The sequence below is a fragment of the Equus przewalskii genome, chromosome 30 (genome assembly GCF_037783145.1).
Source record: "Equus przewalskii isolate Varuska chromosome 30, EquPr2, whole genome shotgun sequence".
In the NCBI taxonomy this organism is placed as follows: domain Eukaryota; kingdom Metazoa; phylum Chordata; class Mammalia; order Perissodactyla; family Equidae; genus Equus; species Equus przewalskii.
The window spans coordinates 15,275,985-15,296,087 of record NC_091860.1 but is presented as its reverse complement, the minus strand read 5'-3'; the positions used below and the strand labels follow the sequence as shown (position 1 = coordinate 15,296,087).

General features: G+C 36.0%; 1 protein-coding gene across 1 annotated transcript in view; it reads left to right on the top strand.

Annotated features, from left to right (window-relative positions):
- The window catches only part of MALRD1 (MAM and LDL receptor class A domain containing 1), a 648,353-nt gene that overhangs the window by 277,445 nt on the left and 350,805 nt on the right, over nucleotides 1-20,103 (top strand). Inside the window, exons 26-27 of the mRNA XM_070600827.1 lie at nucleotides 7,105-7,352; nucleotides 10,969-11,260. Of these exons, the coding sequence (XP_070456928.1) occupies nucleotides 7,105-7,352; nucleotides 10,969-11,260 (540 nt within the window). The remainder of the gene's footprint in view (nucleotides 1-7,104; nucleotides 7,353-10,968; nucleotides 11,261-20,103) is intronic.

Here is a 20,103-nt window from a genome sequence, read left to right as displayed (position 1 = left end):
GGTTGGTCCAGAACCCCGCAAAACTCGTGTCCACCTAGAACCTGTGAATGTGACCTTTCTTGGAAGCAGGGTCATTGCAGATGTAATGAGTTAAAATGACATCACATTGGATTAAGGTCGGCCCTAACCCAATGACTGGCATCCTTTTAAGAAGAGGGAAATATGGACACAGACAACCGGAGGGAAGATGATTTGAGGACACACAGGCAGAATGCTCTATGATTGGAGGGCTGTGTCTACAAGCCAAGGAATGCTCAGATTCCAGTAAACACCAGAAGTTACAAAGACGGAAGGAACGATTCTCCCCTGGAGACATCAGGGAGAACAGGAGGCTGCCAACACCTTGATTTCAGACTTCTGGCCTTAGCAACTGTGAGAAAATAAGTTTCTATTGTTCAGAGCTACCCAGTTTGTCATGCTTTGTCATGGCAACCCTAAGAAATGAGCAAAATCTCTAAAGTCACACAGCTTAGAAAGTACCCCACTCAGAAGTGGAAACTGACCTCTAATTATGGTTTTTGCTTGTTTGTTTTAATATCAGGGTTTGTAAAACTTCTCCTGTGCATCCCTAGTGTAGTAATCTACAAAATATTCATTGTTCTACTAAATGAGTAAGTAAATAAATAAGTTCCTTAGTCAAATAAGTTGGGAATATACTTTATAGTATAAAGAAATAGTTCCTATATTGTGGAAATTGTGAGCCCTTAATATGTTAGTGTGTTTTTTAAAATCTCCCAAAGAGGGGTATAATTTATAAGGTTCAGAATATTCGTTTGACTGCAGAACCTTCCTCCTTTGGATGACAAGTTGACATCCATAGGATATTTGTATTCAGATGAACAGGTGAACAAGTGATGAACTACACCAAGCTATCTCAAGAAGAATCAAGCCAAACTGGATGGCTGCCATCCTCATGCAGCTGCCTGTCCACAGAGGAAGAGCTCTCAGAGCATTTCCTTATTGACACATACATTTTCTCATCCTCTAGTAGTTGTAGATTTGCTTTATTGCAGCCCCCACCCCTGACCACCATGTACCACATTATCAAGGGGAGTAGTGGTACAGAGGCCATGTGACATCATTCTGCAACTCATAGCTCTGCTATTTAAAATGTGACAGTAAGCCAAGTGCTTTAACTCCAAACATCAGCTTTCTCATCAACAAAAATAAGAATAATAACTATTATATAGAGAAGCTTTGGGAATTAAATGAAATAACATATATAAAGAGAATGCTCAGGCTCTGACGCATATTATCCTCAGTGCACAGTAGCCCCCTTTCTGGTCAGTTTCCTCTTTTCCTAAATGTGCTTTATTTTTAGAATACGCTCAAGAAATTTACACTGAATGAATAAATGAGTAGAACAGTGAGATCTTAATTTTAAGAATTTGATGGTAAGATCTTAAAAGGAATTAGGATAGGTTCTTTCAAAATTAAATCCTTTTAGAATGAAACATTTTGTGCTTATAAAGATATTGATTGATGGAAAAATTATAGCATTTAGAAAGGTGGCAAGTGGCTTGAGTGATGATACAGCTGTAGACAAAGCTGATCCTTTTCTTCCTGATGGCACACCTGTCTGGCACTGGCATTAATTGCTCCCTGAAATGCCAGGAAGTGGCATCTGCCAGAAGACTGCTGCTTTTCTCATTTGGCACCTATGGGAAATAGTGGAATATGAAATTATAAGTTGTTCCCCTCTCACTAGAGCAATGTGAAATTCAAACAACTTATGCCTGTTTGGTGTATTTTCCCTGCTGATATTTTAGAATTCAACTTTCCAAGACAACATGTCTTCAAAACTCTAGTAAATATCAAGAACAAACTATGACTTACATTATGGAGATTCATGTAGCAGTATTTATGTGATATTTTTCCCCTGCTTTTTTCTCCCCAAATCCCCACAGTACATAGTTGTATATTTTAGTTGGGGGTCCTTTTTGTTGTGGCATGTGGGACACCGCCTCAACATGGCCTAATGATTGGTGCCATGTCCACGGCCAGGATCTGAACCCTGGGCCGCCAAAGCGGAGTGCACGAACTTAACCACTCAGCCACGGGGCTGGCCCTATATAATATTTTTAAACAAGTCAAATCTGTTTTTCAGTAGCACACATCATTTCATTATATGAAAGGCCTTTATACATGCTGGTCTATATGGTAATCTAGGCCTCTTGGGCTGATAAATTTTCCAACACAAGGGCAACTGAATTAGTTACCTCATTTTTATAATTCTTAACCAAAACAACAGTTTAGATTCTAAACAAGATGCTGGTTTGGGCTCATTTTTATTTTAGTGAGATTTACCTGCCAGTCCTCTGAAAGGGTACATAGGTGAGCTATAGTACTCTGAACTCAAAGACGTTATAAGTATTACAGTCTATTCTAAGAAAAAGTAAATTACTAAAATAAGTTCCAAATGTAATTTCAAAACTGAAGTAGCAAGTGGGTGGAAAATGTCATCCTGTTTATTTGGTGACAGTAATTATGACAGAAAAATTTTCTCTATCATTGAAAATATTAGAAGTCAGTGTTAGCCTGACTCTTAAATAATTTTAAAGAGCATATTAGTTCTGATGCTTTCTTAAGCTTACCATTTTTTAGTTATTTCAAAAACTGGAAATGATTATTTTAAGCCGTTGTTCATCATTGGGCAAGTTCCTCACTGGAAGTTATGATAAAGTTAACTTTCATCTTAGTAGGCTTATACACTGCAAAAATGGTATAGAAACAGTGGTGAAATCCATATGTTTTCATATTCTCCAGCTTGACTACAAATAGCATAGAGTTTATTTTGTGATTTAGACAATTTTGTCTGACCTGTGCTAACTGTAAGAATATGTCCTTAAAGAAAAAACACAGTTTTGATGCCTAGCACAATTTGGCAATTCTTAAAGAGTCCTACATAATAGAACAGAATAGCTTCTTCATCCAGGAATCGCTGTGGTTCTGTTAGGACATTTACCTGCCTTCCTTCAGCCTGTGCACTGAGGAGCGGGTACCTGAGAGTTTTGGTGGCAGAATCGTTCCGACTCTCATTTAGATATAATTGCCTAAAGATATTTGAGCCATTATTCATATGAGCTTTCTTTAAGAGAGTAATCTGTAAGTACATATTGACATGTTGCAACTTAGATTCTTCTCAAGTATTTTTAGTTTTTGGACACATCTCGCATATAATTTTGATTTTTAGATTTTCATTTTCAGTTGTAATAGTCAAAGGGGACTTAATAAGGAATTATTGTTGTCAGAGCATTCTAACAGGACATTTTATTACTTGTCAAATTAATCACTCATTGGTTTTATGCTGCATTATACATATTTACTTAAAGAATATGAAAGTATCCTAAACATGTAATTTTATAAGATATGAGCACCTGATAACACATGCTCAGTTTTATAACCTCTTCACTAACATTGTTAGCTGTATAATTTGCCAGCAGAATTATAAAAAGATGTTTAATTCCTACTATCCGATTCTGGATGTGAGGAGCTTGGGAGTCACCAACAACTTGTCCTAACAAGTGAAAAGCTGAACAGACTGAAAAATCAACTCTTTTTGGATCCATAAAAGACAGGACACAGAGCAAACTGCTGTCTTTGAGACTGAGAGACAGACAGGCGAACACACGTTGCCACAGCTCACCAGAGCAGAGACACACAAGCAGAAACCACTACAGGAACCAGTGCTGGATTAGGAAAACCAGAACTGTAGTTGATGAATTGCTGGAGGCTCAGTGTGGACATGTCTGAGAGTTAAAGACTCCAGGGGTCTCCAGTCATAGAAAGATTCCCACAGTATCGTGAGATTTACCTCCAGGAGTTCAACCAGGTTCCCACAGTAAATATTGGAGAAAAATCTCTTCTGCTTCCAGCAGGAGGAGGGGGAAAGGAACCATTTTGAAATATACCAGAGCACTCTGTTCTTCTTAACAAGGCCTGACCTCAGGAGAAGCTAGTTAACCGAAGTCCAAACTGGGAGGGTGTCATCAGAGCCTAACTGACCTGGTGGAAGGGAAATGCTGAATGCTAGCTCCCTCTAGCTGTCCTGTCCCACCTATGAGGGGAGAAGAAAAACTGAGAAACACTTGTGAAATTCATAGTCCAGAGGCACAGGCTCATGAAAAGACTGAGAACCACAGAACTGTAGAATACTTCCCTTCTCCCTACATTGTTAACGGCCTATTAACAGCAGTTCCTTTTACCCGGTATATCATGTCCAGCTATCAAGAAAAAATTACAAGGCATACTGAAAGGCAAAAAACACAATTTGAAGAGATAGAGCAAGCATCAGAACCAGACATGACAGGGTTGTTGGCATTATCAGATGAGGAATTTAGAACAACAGTGATTAATATTCTAAGCTCTCTAATGGATAAAGTAGCTTGCAAAAACTGACGGGCAATGTAAGTAGAGAAATGGAAAACCTAAACCAAAAAGAAATGCTAGAGATCAAAACACTGCAACAGAAATGAAGAATGCCTTTGATGGGATTGTTAGTAGCCTAGACAGAGCTGAGGAAAGACATGTGCACTAGAGGAGGTATCAATAGAAATCTCCAAAACTGGAAAGCAAAGAGAACAATGACTGAGAAAAACAGAACAGAATATCCCAGGTCTTTAGGACAACTACTAAAGGTATAACATTTGGGTAATGGGAATACCAAAAGTAAAGAAAAATTCTGAAAGAAGTCAAAGGAAAAAATACCTTACTTACAGAGAAACAAAGGTAAGAATTACATCTGACTTCTCCTCAGAAACCATGCAAGCAAGAAGAGAATGGAATGGAATATTTAAAGTGTTGGGGAAAACCCCCACCAAACTGGAATTCTGTACGCTGCAAAATTATCCTTCAAAAGTGAAGGAAGTGGGGGCCAGCCACATGGCCAAGTGGTTAAATTCGCATGCTCCACTTTGGAGGCCCAGGGTTCACCAGTTTGGATCCTGGGCATGGACCTACACACTGCTCATCAAGCCATGCTGTGGCAGCGTCCCACACGGAAGAACTAGAATGACTTACAACTGGGATATGCAACTATGTACTGGGGTTTTGGGGAGGCAGAAACACAAAAGAGGAAGATTGGCAATGGATATTATCTCAGGGTCAATCTTCCTCACAAAAATAAAAGGCAAAAAAAAAAAAGTGAAAGAGAAATAAAGACTTTCTCAGACAAACAAAAATTGAGGGAAATTTTGCCAGTAGTCCTATCTTGCAAGAAATGTTAAAAGAAGTTTTTTAGAGAGAAGGAAAATAATATAGGTCAGAAACGCAGACCTACACAAAGGAAGGAGAACTTCAAGAAGGAAGAAGTGAAGGTAAAATGAAGACTTTTATTTTTCTTATTCTTAATTATTTAATTGACGGCATTTCATTCAAAATAAAAACAACAATATATTCAGCCGTGTATGTTCATATATAAGTGGCATGAATGACAGCAATGATGCAAGGGGTGGGAGGGAGGCGTTAGTATTATTTTGTTGCTATAAGGTACTCACAACACCCGTGAAGGGGTATAGTCTTGCTTGAAAGTGAGCTTGGATTATTTGTAAATGTATAATGTAAACTCTAGGACAGCCACTAAAAAAAGAAGAGAAAAGAAGTGTAAATGATGCTAAGAAAGGAGAGAAAATGGAATCATATAAAATGCTCAATGAAAACCACAAAAGGCAGAAAAAACAAGACAAAAATAGCAACAAAGAACAAGGGCAACAAATAGGAAACAGTAACAAACATGATTGATACTAATCCAGCTATCTCCATAATCAATTTAAACATCAGTGGTCTAGATGCACCAATTGAAAGACAGAGCTTGTCACAGTGAATCCAAACACAAGACCCACTTGTATGTTGTCTACAAGAAACCTATTTTCAATATAAAGGCATTTACATTTAAAAGTAAATACATGAAGAGGGGCCGGCCCTGTGACCAAGTGGTTAAATTCTCGCACTCTGCTTCAACGGCCCAGGGTTTCACCGGTTCAAATCCTGGGTGTGGACATGGCACCTCTCATCAGGCCATGCTGAGACGGCATCCCACATGCCACAACTGGAAGGACCCACAACTAAAAATGCACAACTATGTACCAGGGGGCTTTGGGAAGAAAAAGGAAAACTAAAATCATTAAATAAATAAATAAATATAAAAAAATAAAAGTAAATACATGGAGAAATATATACTATGCTTAAGCTAAACAAAAGAAAGCAAGAGTAGCCATATTAATTCAGACAGTGCAGACTTCAAAGGAAGGAAAGTTGTCAGGGATAAATAAGGGCATTGCATAATAATAAAGGGGTCCATTCTTTAAGAAGGCATGACAAGCCCTAATGTGTTATTGCCTAACAGAGTGTCAAACTGCATGAAACAAAAACTAATAGAATTGGAAGGAGAAAGATGAATCCACTCTTGCAGTTGGAGTTTTCCACACCCCTCTATCAGAAATGGATAGATCCAGTGGGCAGAAAATCAATAAGGATGTAATTGAACTCAATAATTCTTACTCTCCTGGAAATGGAAAAAAGAAACTTAAGCAATGTTAGTAATAAAATATTTTTAAAATACCTGGGAGATGATTGCTATTTAATCCAACTTAACATATTTAATTTCTACAACTTACTATAATAAATTAATTCAAATTATTATACTTTTTACCTTACTTTTGTTCTACAATTTTCTTATCTCTAAAGTGAGGGTGTGTTTCAAAAATAATTACACTGATTAATAATTTTTGCTTTCGGCAGCATTTCCCAAGAATAATAAACTTTCTAAATTCCCTACAAGACCCGGGAAGGAAAGATGAAAAGAGATAAGAAATAGATTACATTCATCGAATATGCGTTTGGAGGAGGAAATGTGTGTGATGCTAAAATATTTTCTCATTGATTTTGAGACAGGAACAGATTTGTGGAGAAGTAAACTTACATAAGCCATGGAAATAGCTGTGTATAACAAAGTAAAATATCCTATTTTAATGTTGCTGTCAGGATAATATTGTAAAGTTTTGAATACTACGTGATGTGGCAAGATTACTGTAATTTTGGATTGCATGCCTTAAAGTCAGCTAATTTCCTCTTTTACTCTACCATAAATTGGGAAATGTTTTCCAGGTACCTCCAGTGGGCGCTGTGATTTTGAATTTGATCTTTGCTCCTGGGAGCAGGAGCAGGATGATGACTTTGACTGGAATCTGAAAGCCAGCAGCATCCCTGCTGTAGGCACGGAGCCAGCTGCTGATCACACCTTGCGAAATTCGTCTGGTCATTACATCTTTATAAAGAGCTTGTTCCCTCAGCAGCCCATGAGAACAGCCAGAATTTCAAGCCCAGTTATAAGTAGAAGAAGCAAAAACTGCAAGGTATGGAAAAAACAGATATATTATGAGCAACTTCTGATGGATAGAGCCAAATGCAGAAAATGGAATGGCCAGGACCAGACCATTCATAAAGCTGAATTAATTCAACTTGGGATATGTGGGGGAGGGAGAAAGTAAGTAAGGATGAAAGAGAAGGATTGTTAGAACTGTTGGAAGAATTTATCCTATGGGTAGATTCTACAGATCTTGGAATTTTGGAAACCATTAGAAAATTTCATGGTTATTATCCATACCACTGGATAATATGAAAGAAATAAAATGCCCTACCATTTGCTTCTGCTCAAGAAGTTTAGTACATATTGGAATTATGAAAATTCCACCATCAGAAAAAATATTAAACAACAAGTAGTATACAGTTAAATATTTCCAAGAATTAATGGTAGAGATAGTGGGAACCACAATAAAATGTTGAAGAAGTTTTCATGGGAAAGGAAAGACTGAACTTGGCCCTAAAAAAGTAGAAGAATTTCTGTAGGCAGGAGGAAGTGATGGTTTGGTCATTATTCTGCGGAAAATTGAAGAAAGCCTTTGTAGAGTGTTAAAAGTCTAAATAAGGCTGTAAGGATCTTTGGGACAAACAGCTTCATATGATAACTATGTATTTTCAGGGTCCTCCACTTTCCTTTATTTAACATTTCCTTATTTATTTTATTCCACAAAGGATTTGAGTCAGCTAGGCTAGGAACTAAATTCAGGTTTACGTATAATATAAATTAAGCACTCAGAGATGACTTCCCAAAAGAATCTTGCTTAAGAGAGATTGATATGCAAATAAATGTGCCATTTATTTATATTTACAGTGAGAAATGCAATCTCCATAAGATCTGAACACATGAATTCTGAGTCGTGTGTCCCCCAAAGTTTGAGAACTGAACGGAAAGTGACTTACATCCAGAAAGTTACTAGCTGATCAAAGAATCAGGCTGGGAGATGATAATATGATTTAAATCTTTATTATCTTCAAATTGTAATAGTCTTGTGTACCTGTATCCACAATAGAAAGAGCCTTAACCCTGGGAAGGAGACATCTTAAACTTTTGCTGAAAGGCTCCCCACTTGTACCTGCATCTCTTACTGATGCCTGTTCCTCTGTTTCATACAGACCAGCCTTCACAGCCTACCACTCTCACAGCCTTAATACGTGTTCAACCTCTAGTTTCTCTGAGGAGTTCTTCTGTCTCACCTTAAGTAGATGTCGTAGTTGAATTCTCAGGAATTAATCTCATCTCTCTTATCTCTTCAGGCACATTTGATAGACAGGATTTTCTGCAAGAAAGTGACACAGTCAGATCAGTTTTAGAGAGAGAACTCAGTCAGCAATCTAGAATGGATGTAAAAATCATAAAGAGCTATGTTAAACTTTATTTAATTAGTTTGGGGAAAAAATGAGCTTCAATCACATTTATTTTTCTCTGTTTTTACTGTCTTCCAAATTGCTTGATAGTTTCTCAAAAATAAAGCCCAAACACACAAGACTTTAGATATGTTGAATCTATATAAAATCTATCTCTGTACATCCATAGATATTCTGAAAATTGTGAATTAGTTCTAGTCTTAGAAAGCTAATTAAAAATTAAACATGAAATGTATAAAATTCCAGTTTGACTTCTAAGCTTTTCTATTTAGACCTTTCCTCTGAAAATGTTCAAAAGATTTTTTTTTCATCCTGCAGTAACTAAGGATTTCATCCATCTCTGTTTTTCCCTGGTCCCAAAACTGTAGTCCCCACTGTTTTAAACATGTGTGTGAGAATAATGAAGTATGCCTAGAGGAAATGTCAAAAAATTAATGATGAATGGTTCATTTTATGAATATTTATGATATAGATTTAATACGGAGAACTAAGTAAAGGTCATGCTGGGAATGATTGGGTCTCTCTTCTAGAAAATATGTTTATCAGGTAAGCAGAGTGACCTCCCAAATTTTCACGAAAATCCTCTCTGTCACTTGACCTTGTGGAATACCTTCAAGCAGAAAAAATCAAATTGGAGATTTTTCTTCCTTTTGAGGGGTAGAGTAGTGGGAGGGATGCAGACAGAGACTGATGAGGGAAAACCTTGAACCTCTGAGTAACTCTGAAGTTTCCAGTGAAAATGCCTCCTTAGAAGAATTCAGTACTTTGTAGATTTTTATTTGCTCAGGTTGCCCTGTGATAAGGTTATGTTGTCATCAAGTGTTCTTGTAGAAGTGGGGGTTTTTATATGTTTGTTTGCATGTGAACCTGCTGGTGTCATTCAGAAAATGGCCTCAAGAAGATAAGGAAGTATTTGCGGCGACGTAAAACATATGCCTCATGTTTCTTGCACAAATAGGAAGACAAAACAAGGCAGAACACTGAGCAGGACATGTCTGTGACTGCAAGGGAGCCAAACAGACTTGTGCTCTGCCCCTTGCATCATTTCCTCTTGTGTCTGTCAATGCTGCGCAAGAGGCTGCCCTAGACCCTTTTTTTTTTTCTCACTCCGCTCAGTTAGTTACTCAGGTTTCACCAGTCCCCAGACAAGTCACAGTGGTCACGGAGCTCATGTTTTCCAACATTAATTGGTTAATCAATAGAAGAAACATTTTGGATTGTAGGATAATACCTGAAAGTTTCATCAGCTAGGAAATTTCAGTAGTGTCACTTCACATGGCTTACCTATTCTTGATACTCTCTGAAGTGTGCATTGCACATATTGGTTAATCACATTCTTTACCCTTTAAACACATTCATTTTTCCTTCTCTAGAGTATAATATCTATGACTGGTAGCTTTCCAAGCTGTCTTTTCTGTGTGAAGATCCACCATTACTATTTTCCTTCATTCATACAAATGACAAGACAAAAGCTTAAAAACGCTCTGAATTCCTGTTGCTCCTAACCTGTACTGTTCTTTCTCCTAGAATTTTCCTGACTTTCCCCTTCTGCATAACAATCACTAAAAATCTGGCAAACTCCGTCCTTGAAACATTGGCATGTTATCCCTGAAATTGCTTTTATTAATTTTTATTCAAGGAAAAACTCCCAAAGCTGCTCTTCTAAAGCATGTTTCTAGCATTTCAAGTAAAATTTGGGTAATTGCTGTTCTGGTGGTTTCGCTATATAGAGAGGAGCCCTGAGGAGCTTGTAGAACTGAAATGTGTTTCAAGTGCAAGAATGTGATGGAATAAGCAATAGAGTACTCTGCTATTTTGAAGAAAATGATTTAAGTTTCATGAGATTGAAAATGATCTTCTTTAGTCCCTGCTATTTCTTAATCATGAAAAGTCTTTTTATGTAACGAATCACTTATTAATGCTATTTTATTCCTTTGCCGGTAGACTTTAAGAGTTTTTCAAGGAATCCTGCCTTTAGAAGTCACAGAAAGAAAGTAAACTCTGCTCATTTTTTAAAATAAATTTCTGTTTGATCCCTGTTTTATGATCTTCCGTATATTTCAACATTTGATGTAAGGCTGGCTTACTTCACTCAGTGTTGGAGTACTCACAGAGCAAGAGAGCATCCAGATCTGGCTTTCCTTCTGGAATCTGTACACAAAGGTGACGACAAGATGATGTAATTGAAAACAAGATGGAATTCATCGTGCTAATTACATATAATATTCCTCTTCTTGGTTACAGATAATTTTTCATTATCACATGTACGGAAATAGCACTAGGGCACTCGCCTTGGTCCAGGTATCAGTCTCAAACCAAACGAAGGTCCTACTGAACCTCACTGTAGAACAAGGCAATTTCTGGCATCGGAAAGAAGTATCACTGTCTAGTGATGAGGACTTCCAACTCAAATTGGAAGGGAGAGTCGGGAAAGGCCACGATGGGGATATTGCGCTTGATGACATTGTGCTTACAAAGAGTTGTCTACCATCCCATCACTCCTCGAAAGAAGAACTGGCAGTGCCTCTTCCAACAGGTATGTTTTAATTTGTGTTTGTTTGGTGTTTTTACAGAGCAGAAGGTTGGAAGGAAGGAAGGAAATGGAAAAGAAATGACATAAACGCCTAGTAACTAAGTGTTTTCATAAAGAAAAATCTTTTTGAATCTACAAACTTATCTTTTAAGCCTTTACTCCTAAAACTGTCTTTCAAATTTTCTCCAAGCTTCAGTATATTTACCAGTTCCTTAGTTGTCTGTTTAGTCAGCTTCTTTCTAGATCAATAAAATAAGAGAATATGGGTTGTTCGTAGTCTGGATTCAGAAGTCAATCCTCAACAAATGTCAATTCATTCTTAATAAAATATAAGAACGTCAAGAACAAACATTCAATTTTAATTAAACATTACTCTGATTATGCTATTTATTTTTTTAGACCAATGGGAATTCCAATTTTAATGGTTGAGTTTAAAAATATAAATAGTGTAGCTGATTGAATATGTCCATATATTCTTTTAACCTAAAAGTTTTTATAATTTGTCTGAAGAATTATATTAAAATGTTGAGTTGCTAAATGTTCAATATAATACACACAGTGATAATGTTGTAAAAAGTTCAAATAGCAAGATAATTAATCCATATATTAAAGATATGAGATGAAAATAAATGCAACATATATTATTAAAATGACAAAAGAGAAAATTTTGTCAGTTGAGAATATGACATATATTAATCTTTAAATGATGAGTTTAGTGTAGAAAACAAAAGTGCCATTCCTTTGGAATCTAAATTATGTCTCACAATTAATGAAAAAAAGTGCTTTAAAAAGGATGAACTAATTTGTTTGTTCTGGCTTTTAGCATGGTTGGTAGAATGGGGAACACTGCCATTTCTGCCTTTATTTCCCCATTCATTTCAAAGGGAGTATTTTAATTTGGCTAAGAGGAAGTTTCTAGATAAATGTTCTCAGTTGACAACTAAACGTGCTCTTTGCCTTACATGTTTCTAGCACTATGTGGAATAATAGAGAGGAAAACAAAGCTTCAAGACTGTGAAGAGGGATAAGTATACTTATGTGCATTTAATGCAAAAGTGTTTCAGATACTTCAGACTAATCTACTGCCTTGAGAAAGGCTTTGCCTTCTATTCTGTGTAGAATATTTGGATGGCAGCTACATTAGCTCTTGTATAGGTCTGGTCTTTTGAATAGTAACTTTTTTATCATAATAAAAAATGACTCCATAGCATCCAAATAGTGAGGGAGCGCTATGTTGAACCAGTTCAAACTTCATTGAACTAAGTGGGATGCAAGAGGAACAAACCAATCTTGTTGGAGATATTAAGTTCCTAAATCTGTGAAATCTTGAACAAAGTTATTTTTTAAAACTTCCCAAGGGAAAATTAAAAAGTATCTACAAAGTGGTACAAATAATATATTAATTATCAAATTAAAGGCTACATATGAATAATGCTAGAGTTCTGTCCTTATGATATTTAATGTATTGTATTTAAATTTTGGATTACTAGAGAATAAGAGAATCCCTGTTGTTGAGAATATCTCAATATGGTGAGGAGGAATAGAAAAAATATCTCAAATAACTCTAATATCAGGTAGGATATAATTAAGTATCTGGAGAAATATGCAAAACTTTATGAGAATGCAGAGGAGATAAAGAGAGCATCCAGTTGAGTGTATCTAATTTGAGACTTCTTTACAGGATGTGCAGGAGTTTAAAACCACACTTGGAGCTCATAGGAAGGAAAGATCCCTTCAGTTTGCAGGACAGGGGGGCCAAGAGTGAGCATGGTAGGACCAGATAAGGAAAGTTGTGGGGAGAGCACTGCAGGCAGGCCCAGGGCATGAGACAGAGTCAAGATGGGGTCCTGCCGTCGGCAGAGGTGGACTGTCCTTGGGTAATTTGGCTGAAGCAGGCACCTCGTGTAGTGAGTATCGGGGATAATATTACAAAGGAAACTGGTACCACCTTGAATGTGAATTTGTTTTAATTTGTTCCCCAAATGAACATACCTTGAAAGTATGCAATAGCTGCAGTAGAAGGAATCCAAGAAAAAAAACTCCAAATGCCTTTATTTATCTCATTAGAAGCATCCTGCAAATTGAAGTGAAAGAATTTGTTTTCATAGCTATCTCAGAGGTGATGCTTACATTCAAATGCAGCAGATGAAAAATAAATGCCTATGGAGTTAGCATTCCTATCAAGTAATTGATGTACTTTGAACTGCCGCCAGAAACTAAAAGTATACACTTTTCTCCTGGTAAAAATGAAAAGCTAAACTTTGTTTAGACTCAAACTGTGAAATGATTCTTAAAAACGACTTCATTGTGAGTTCAGAGGACTCTGCAGAGTCTCTGACATTTTAAAGGAAGGCTGTATGTATGTGTATATATATATATATGTATACATGTATATATTTGTCTGTATATATGCATGTATATGTATATATATGCATATTTATGAGTATGTGTATATATATTTTCTGAACAAATAGAAACCAAACTGCTTTCTTTGATCTTCATGAAAGTTGGTGCAAGAGAGTCCAATGATATCACAGACATCTAATAGAAGTATGATGAAAGTCACAAATGTAAGCCACGTGTAATTTTACATTTTCTAGTAGTTACATTAAAAAATGTGAAATTAATTTAATGTTTTCCTTAACTCAATGTAGCCAAAATGTTATCATTTCAGCATAAAAGCAATATACAAATATTAGTAAGAGATTTTACGTTCTTGTTTTCATACTAAGTCTTTAAATCCAGTGTATGTTTTACACTCACAGCACATCTGGCTTTGGATTAGCCACGTTTCAATTGCTCAGTGGCCGCTTGTGGTCAATGGCTCCCCTAGCAGAAAGCACAGGAGATGAAATGAACACTGTAGGGCGCTTTTGGATCTGGGCCTGATAATGGGGTTCCACTAGTCAGGGAGAAATCTATGAATTCCCCAGAATTGCAGTTAGATTCTTATTTAAATAGAAGCACAAAAATGTATTCCAAGGCCAAATGTGAAAGCACAGGTACCACGTTCTGGTGCACTAGGTACTAATATTAGACTCCCTTCTTATTAGCTGTGTGTTGCACAACTTCTCTGAGACTCAATTTCCTCATCCATAAATCAGAGAGACTGTAACCTATTGTTTAGGTTCATAAGCTCTTAAGAATGAAGAGACGTAATTGCCTGTATAATTTGCATAGTCTAAAGTCTGGTAAATGATAGGTATTTATTCAATAAAAATTATCTCCTTTTACGTTATCCTATATTTTGGGCATCTCTACCAGTATTCCTTAGGGGGTACAGACATTTGAGAGTAAGCCTCCGTTATTTGCATTTTATTAAGAACATATTTCTACCATTTGTTTTGGCAAAATTATTTTTCTTGCAGAGATCACAAGCATATAATTATTTTACATTGCGTTATAATCATTCAGTCTTATTTATTGAAAACCTCTATAATGCAATATTCTTGATGTGTCATGAATAATGTGTCTGTGTGTATCTTTGAAATGTTTAATGATTCTTAATTTCTCATTACTGCAAAAACATTTAACTTAGAACTTTCACAGATTGAAGAAGGATACATGGCATTGTGTTCCACAACCAGTGGCTAAGTTCATTAAACTTTTGGAAATGACTCTAGTTCACACAGACTTTTCATCTATATTCATGTGTGTAGGCTAACAACTCCATCAAAGATAGCTTAAAATAGAAAAGACAAGAGGAGGCAAAACACATATATTTAGGAAGATGCGGTTGAATTGAATCTGGAATCACAGATTCTAATTAGTCAAATAAGACCCAGGGCTTTATTAGCAGAAGTACTATTAAATTATTAAGTATCTAGAAGTTATATTTTAAGAGCTTATTTTGATGGCAATTTTGTTAATTGCCAAATGATGATGGATAAAAATAATTGTTTAATGAATTTTAATAAGAAAAAGACAACCAAGATTCCTCTTCTAAATGTTCATATGCAAATACAGCCACGATCATCATATTTTCTATATTATAAGCAGATATTTAATAAAAACTCTAAGTATGATGAAGACAAGGATCAGTCTTGTGTGTGTGTGTTTGTGTGTGTGTATGTATGTGTTTTAAATCCCCACAGTTATTTCAAAATATAAGTTATTCAACAAATATGTTTTAAACTATAATGTAGCAATCAACTTTTGCTTTAAAAAATGTATGGAAGGCAGTGGGGGCTAAATGCATTAGCTCCTTTTTGAGGTCACTCATTTCTCTGAAATATTTGGCAGTAGTTTAAAAGGCTGCTACCTACTAATGAAAATGCTGGCATAGCTATTGGGTCAGTGTCCTGGGCTAGGGAAATGGGGCTGGTTGTACTCGGCTCTGTAATTTAATGAACCCTACACAATGTTTAGTGTAAAGTGCATGCATTTGAAGTTTAAAGACATGAACTTGAATCTTTGCACTGCTTACTACCCATGTAATATCACCTGATCTACTTAACTTCTCTAATTCTTATCATTCTTGTCTGTAAAAATGGAACTATTGGCATCTTCTTCTGAGCAATATGAAAAGATTTGAAATAATAATATATAGTATATTCTAAACACTACTTGGCATATAGTCAGTGTTCCGTATATGTCATTTCCCTTTTTTTCTGCCAGTTCTCTTCCTTGCTGGGGAGATTATGAAATTAAACTGTGCATAAATTGAAATTTCTTAAAAGCATGTTGCATACTTGCGTTTTTCCTTCATGTTCCATTTATTGCTCAAAGCAAGGGTCAAGGCTCTTCCACCCACCCTGTTCCCTTCAAAGAAATTGCTCTCACAAAAGCCTCAAAACATCTAATTGCTAAATATGCTGCTTTCATTTATTATTCATAATAAGCAATGGAAAGGAAAGAAATAGTACTGGAATTCACAGAAATTGATGACTTGGTCGCGTATGATGGAGAAAAAGGAAAGAAATTCCTTTTAAATATACAGGCATATTCCTCAGAATGTTTTCCAAGTTAATGTCCCCCAGTAGAACACCTGTTGCTTTTTAATACTCAAATTCATAGAATGCCTATATCTCTTCCTACTCTTTTTTTGGGGGGGAGGCTAATATTTATGTTGGAAAATATATTTGCATCACTCCCAACTCACTAGAATACTGTTTAAGCAATATATTTATAGGAAAAATCTCAAGTTCCATTTCAAATACATTTGGTAGGCAAAAATGTTTTGAAAATTTCATGCCGTGGCAATAGAGGGTGTTCGTCATGGCCGTTGCTATGGTGAGGAGAGGAGCCACCGCAGCAAATGCACCGTGAGCCATTATTTTTATCATGCATTTGTTCTGAATAGGTTTCCTCAGCATCTTTCACATGTAGTCATGTTTTTGTCTAATTTGAACAACGAATGTCCCTGGAAATGGAGAAAGTGTCGAAGAAAATTGTGGAGAGGAAAGCAAAGAAGTGAATAAAAGAAATGACAATATAAGAGAGGATAAAAGAATGCAACATTTTGATCAAGGAACGTTGGCTTTGAAGGGATTGATTAAAAAATAGTTGAACAGCTCTTAGATTATCTTATTGAGGGATTTGCTACTAAGTTTGTTCGTGTAAACATGTAATATTAGTCCAAGGAAGACAACAACGAAGACTCGAAGGAACAGCTAATTAAACTGATAGACATCACTGGCTTAAAAGAATTTATGGCTCTTGCAAATGCAGTGATAAACATAATACCTTTATTTATTGGTGGTTTGCTTGTCTCATTTGCATATTTAGAACTTAGTTGGAGATAGATGTGTAAATGTGTAATGCATTATAATTTTCCCATTTGAATAATGGGAAATTGACTATGGATATAGCATTTCAAAACAGAATGTCTGATTTTTAGGAACAAATTACTAACATTATGTAGGAAGGGGCTGTACTTAGTGTAAGTTTTCAATGGAACATGATGGGCGAAACGGTTAGCCAGCACTTGGACTTATGATAGTTCAGATTTGAATGGCCAGGGATCTACGGGGCCTTTTAAAGTTTGAAAGTTCTGTTTCTTTTTTGCCACTTAGGTCTATTGAAAAAATACCTGTCTTCTGTTCATAGATATAGTAACTAATAGTGTAACTAACTCCACAGCCTCTCCTTTCTCCTTTAATACAATCAATTTTTCTGGAATTTTTCTGCTTTTTTATATGTTTGTTCCAAAGAGAAGTAAGACTTCCTTACTATGGCAGCTGGGTATCTGCCCAGGCTTCCTCTTTCTAATGTCCCAAATTTCTCTATTGCTGGTGATGACTATATTCTACAAATTTCTCTTCTTCCAATTTCAGATATTATAGAACAGATATTGTATAAAATTCTATACAACTCATATAAAGAACATTTCTGGAAATGCTAGCCAATACATTTAGAATATTTAAAATTAGTTTTGGATATAACATAACATAGGAAGCATTTATAAATATTTACTCAGCAATTTCTCCATTATTTATCCCATGCACTAATTTAAAATACATGACATCATTACATCTTATTTAAAATTATGGAATGTTTTAATAGAAAGTAATAATACTGTTGTGCTATGTTAATTATATTGGATATTGGCATATTGCGTATTAGCTAATATTGGCATGTTATCAATTTGAAATCTCTTTAGTTGTTAAGGTAACCAATGAATTTTTTATTTAAAATTCGTTCTTTCATATTGCTTTACCGTAGTATAGTTATTGTACACATTAACCACAGAATATAACGTAAGCACTGCTTTGTAAACAGGGTGTCATTTTTTATTGAACCACCCCAAGACTGGAGCTGTGGTAGTCTGCTATTTGTTCTGCGATAAGCATTTTCTTCTTCTTGTAGTAATAAATCTCCCAATATTTAGATAGGCATATAGATAACCATTTCTCCACTGCAATAAATGGAAAAATATGTTATTTCCATAGATTATTCAATAATGTATTGTAGTTTTATGTTAAGGATATTTAATGTTCTTAGCTAATGAAATCATAATTTTTTGTAAGTGGTATCTTTCAAAATATCATTTTCTATTTTTTGTCCTGGGATATAGAAAAGCAATTGATTTTTCAATATTAACCTTGCATATGGTAAGGGTAGTTGCATTTATTTAGGTCATCTTTAATTTTTCTCAGAAATATTTTGTAGTTTTTATAGAAAGAGCATCCTATATAATATTTTAGATATAATGGCAAATGATATTTTTCAAATAGTCTCTTTTAAAAATTGTATTTGTTTGTTTTTATTACTGGTATATAGAAATATAATTGCTTTTTATGTGTTGACCTTATCAATCCATCTTGAATTGAAGAAACAAAACCAAAAACTACATTTCTCAGTTTCCCTTGCAGCAAATGGGGACCATGAGACTAAATATTAGCCAGTGGAATGTGAACAGATACTCCATGCAACATATAGGTTATACTATTAAAGGCAAGAGACATTCCTTCCATTTCCCTCTTGTCCTTCTCACTGGCTGAAATGTGGATGTGATGGCAGGAGCTCAAGTTCTGATCTTAATTCATGAGGTTGAAAAGTCACCCGTTTAGCAAGCAGCAAGATAGAAAGCGTCTTGTGTCCCAAACACCGGAGAGCTGGGACATCAGCTCATGGATGCTTGGCTCATTCTGTTAGGGGAGAGAATAAAAAAATCTCTCCTTTTAAGCCACTATTATTTTGTGGTTTGGCATAGCAGCCAAGTGTATATCTTAATAAAAGAATTTATTATTTTCAGTTGTTAGATGCTGTGTAATTATGATGTTTATTTGGATGTTGGCTTGTCCCTGGTTACACTTAGAGGATCTCTAATTTTCCAGATGTCACCAGGAAAGATGTTCTGTGGTTTCTATACTGGTAGTTGGTCTTTTGGGGAGTCAATTCTGGGAGTCATTCCTGTGGGAATTCACTACAGATCACTCCTCCAACCGTTTAAACCATTTTTCATACGCAAAACTCTCTCTATCAAATCACATTCTGTTTAAAGTATATAGAGTGATTTATGTTATCTGCATTTAAACCCTGACCATTTCAGCATTTGGTACCAAAAGTTCGATTTTATTCTTTGGATCACTTGTAGTTGTCTGTGCCATTCTGGTTCTAAAGAGCCAACTTTTTCCCAACCAGTGCACCAAATTTCACTTCAAACACCTTGCTTGCCAGGCTTGATTTCAACCTTTCTTTTCATTCCGCAATCTGGTAAGTCAAACTCTGTCTCTGAATTTTGCCTACATCAGCCTTGTGCCTACAAGCCAAAAGAAGTTCCTTTAGGGCCGTCTAGAAACACCTTGAGTCTCTGACCAGGCCTTGAACCCAAAATGGAAAGTTCTGAGCCAATTATTTCTTTTTGTAAACTCTGCTGATAAAATCCAAGGCAGCCAACTTGCTCCTGCAGTGCTTGAATTTCTTCTGCCTTTCATGCTGTCCCATGGAAACCACCACTCAATCACTCTTCTGAGGCTTTGCCCTTAATGGATGGATACTTCTTTCCAGGTAACTACAGGTAATATGTAAATTAGAACTGAGTACTGTGCACTGCTAGTAACTTTCTTCTAATGGTAACAGATCCACACTTCTTCCAAGTCTAATCAGATCATATAAATAATACAGACAAACACAGACAATGAAAACTTAACATAATAAGGTTATTTGAGCAAAGACTTGAAAGAGGCTTGAAATTAGCCAATTGGATATCAAGGAGCGCTCCAAGTAAAGGAAGGTCAGTGCACCCAAGGCAGGGCATATCAGACGTGTATGAAAAGAGGCCATTGTAGCTGGAAAGGAATGAAAGGTGGAAGAAGGTAGTGGGTTAGGAGATCAGAGACATGTTGGGGAGGTAGGTTTTGCAGGTTGTTGTAAGAACTTTGGCTTTCACCCTCATTAATATG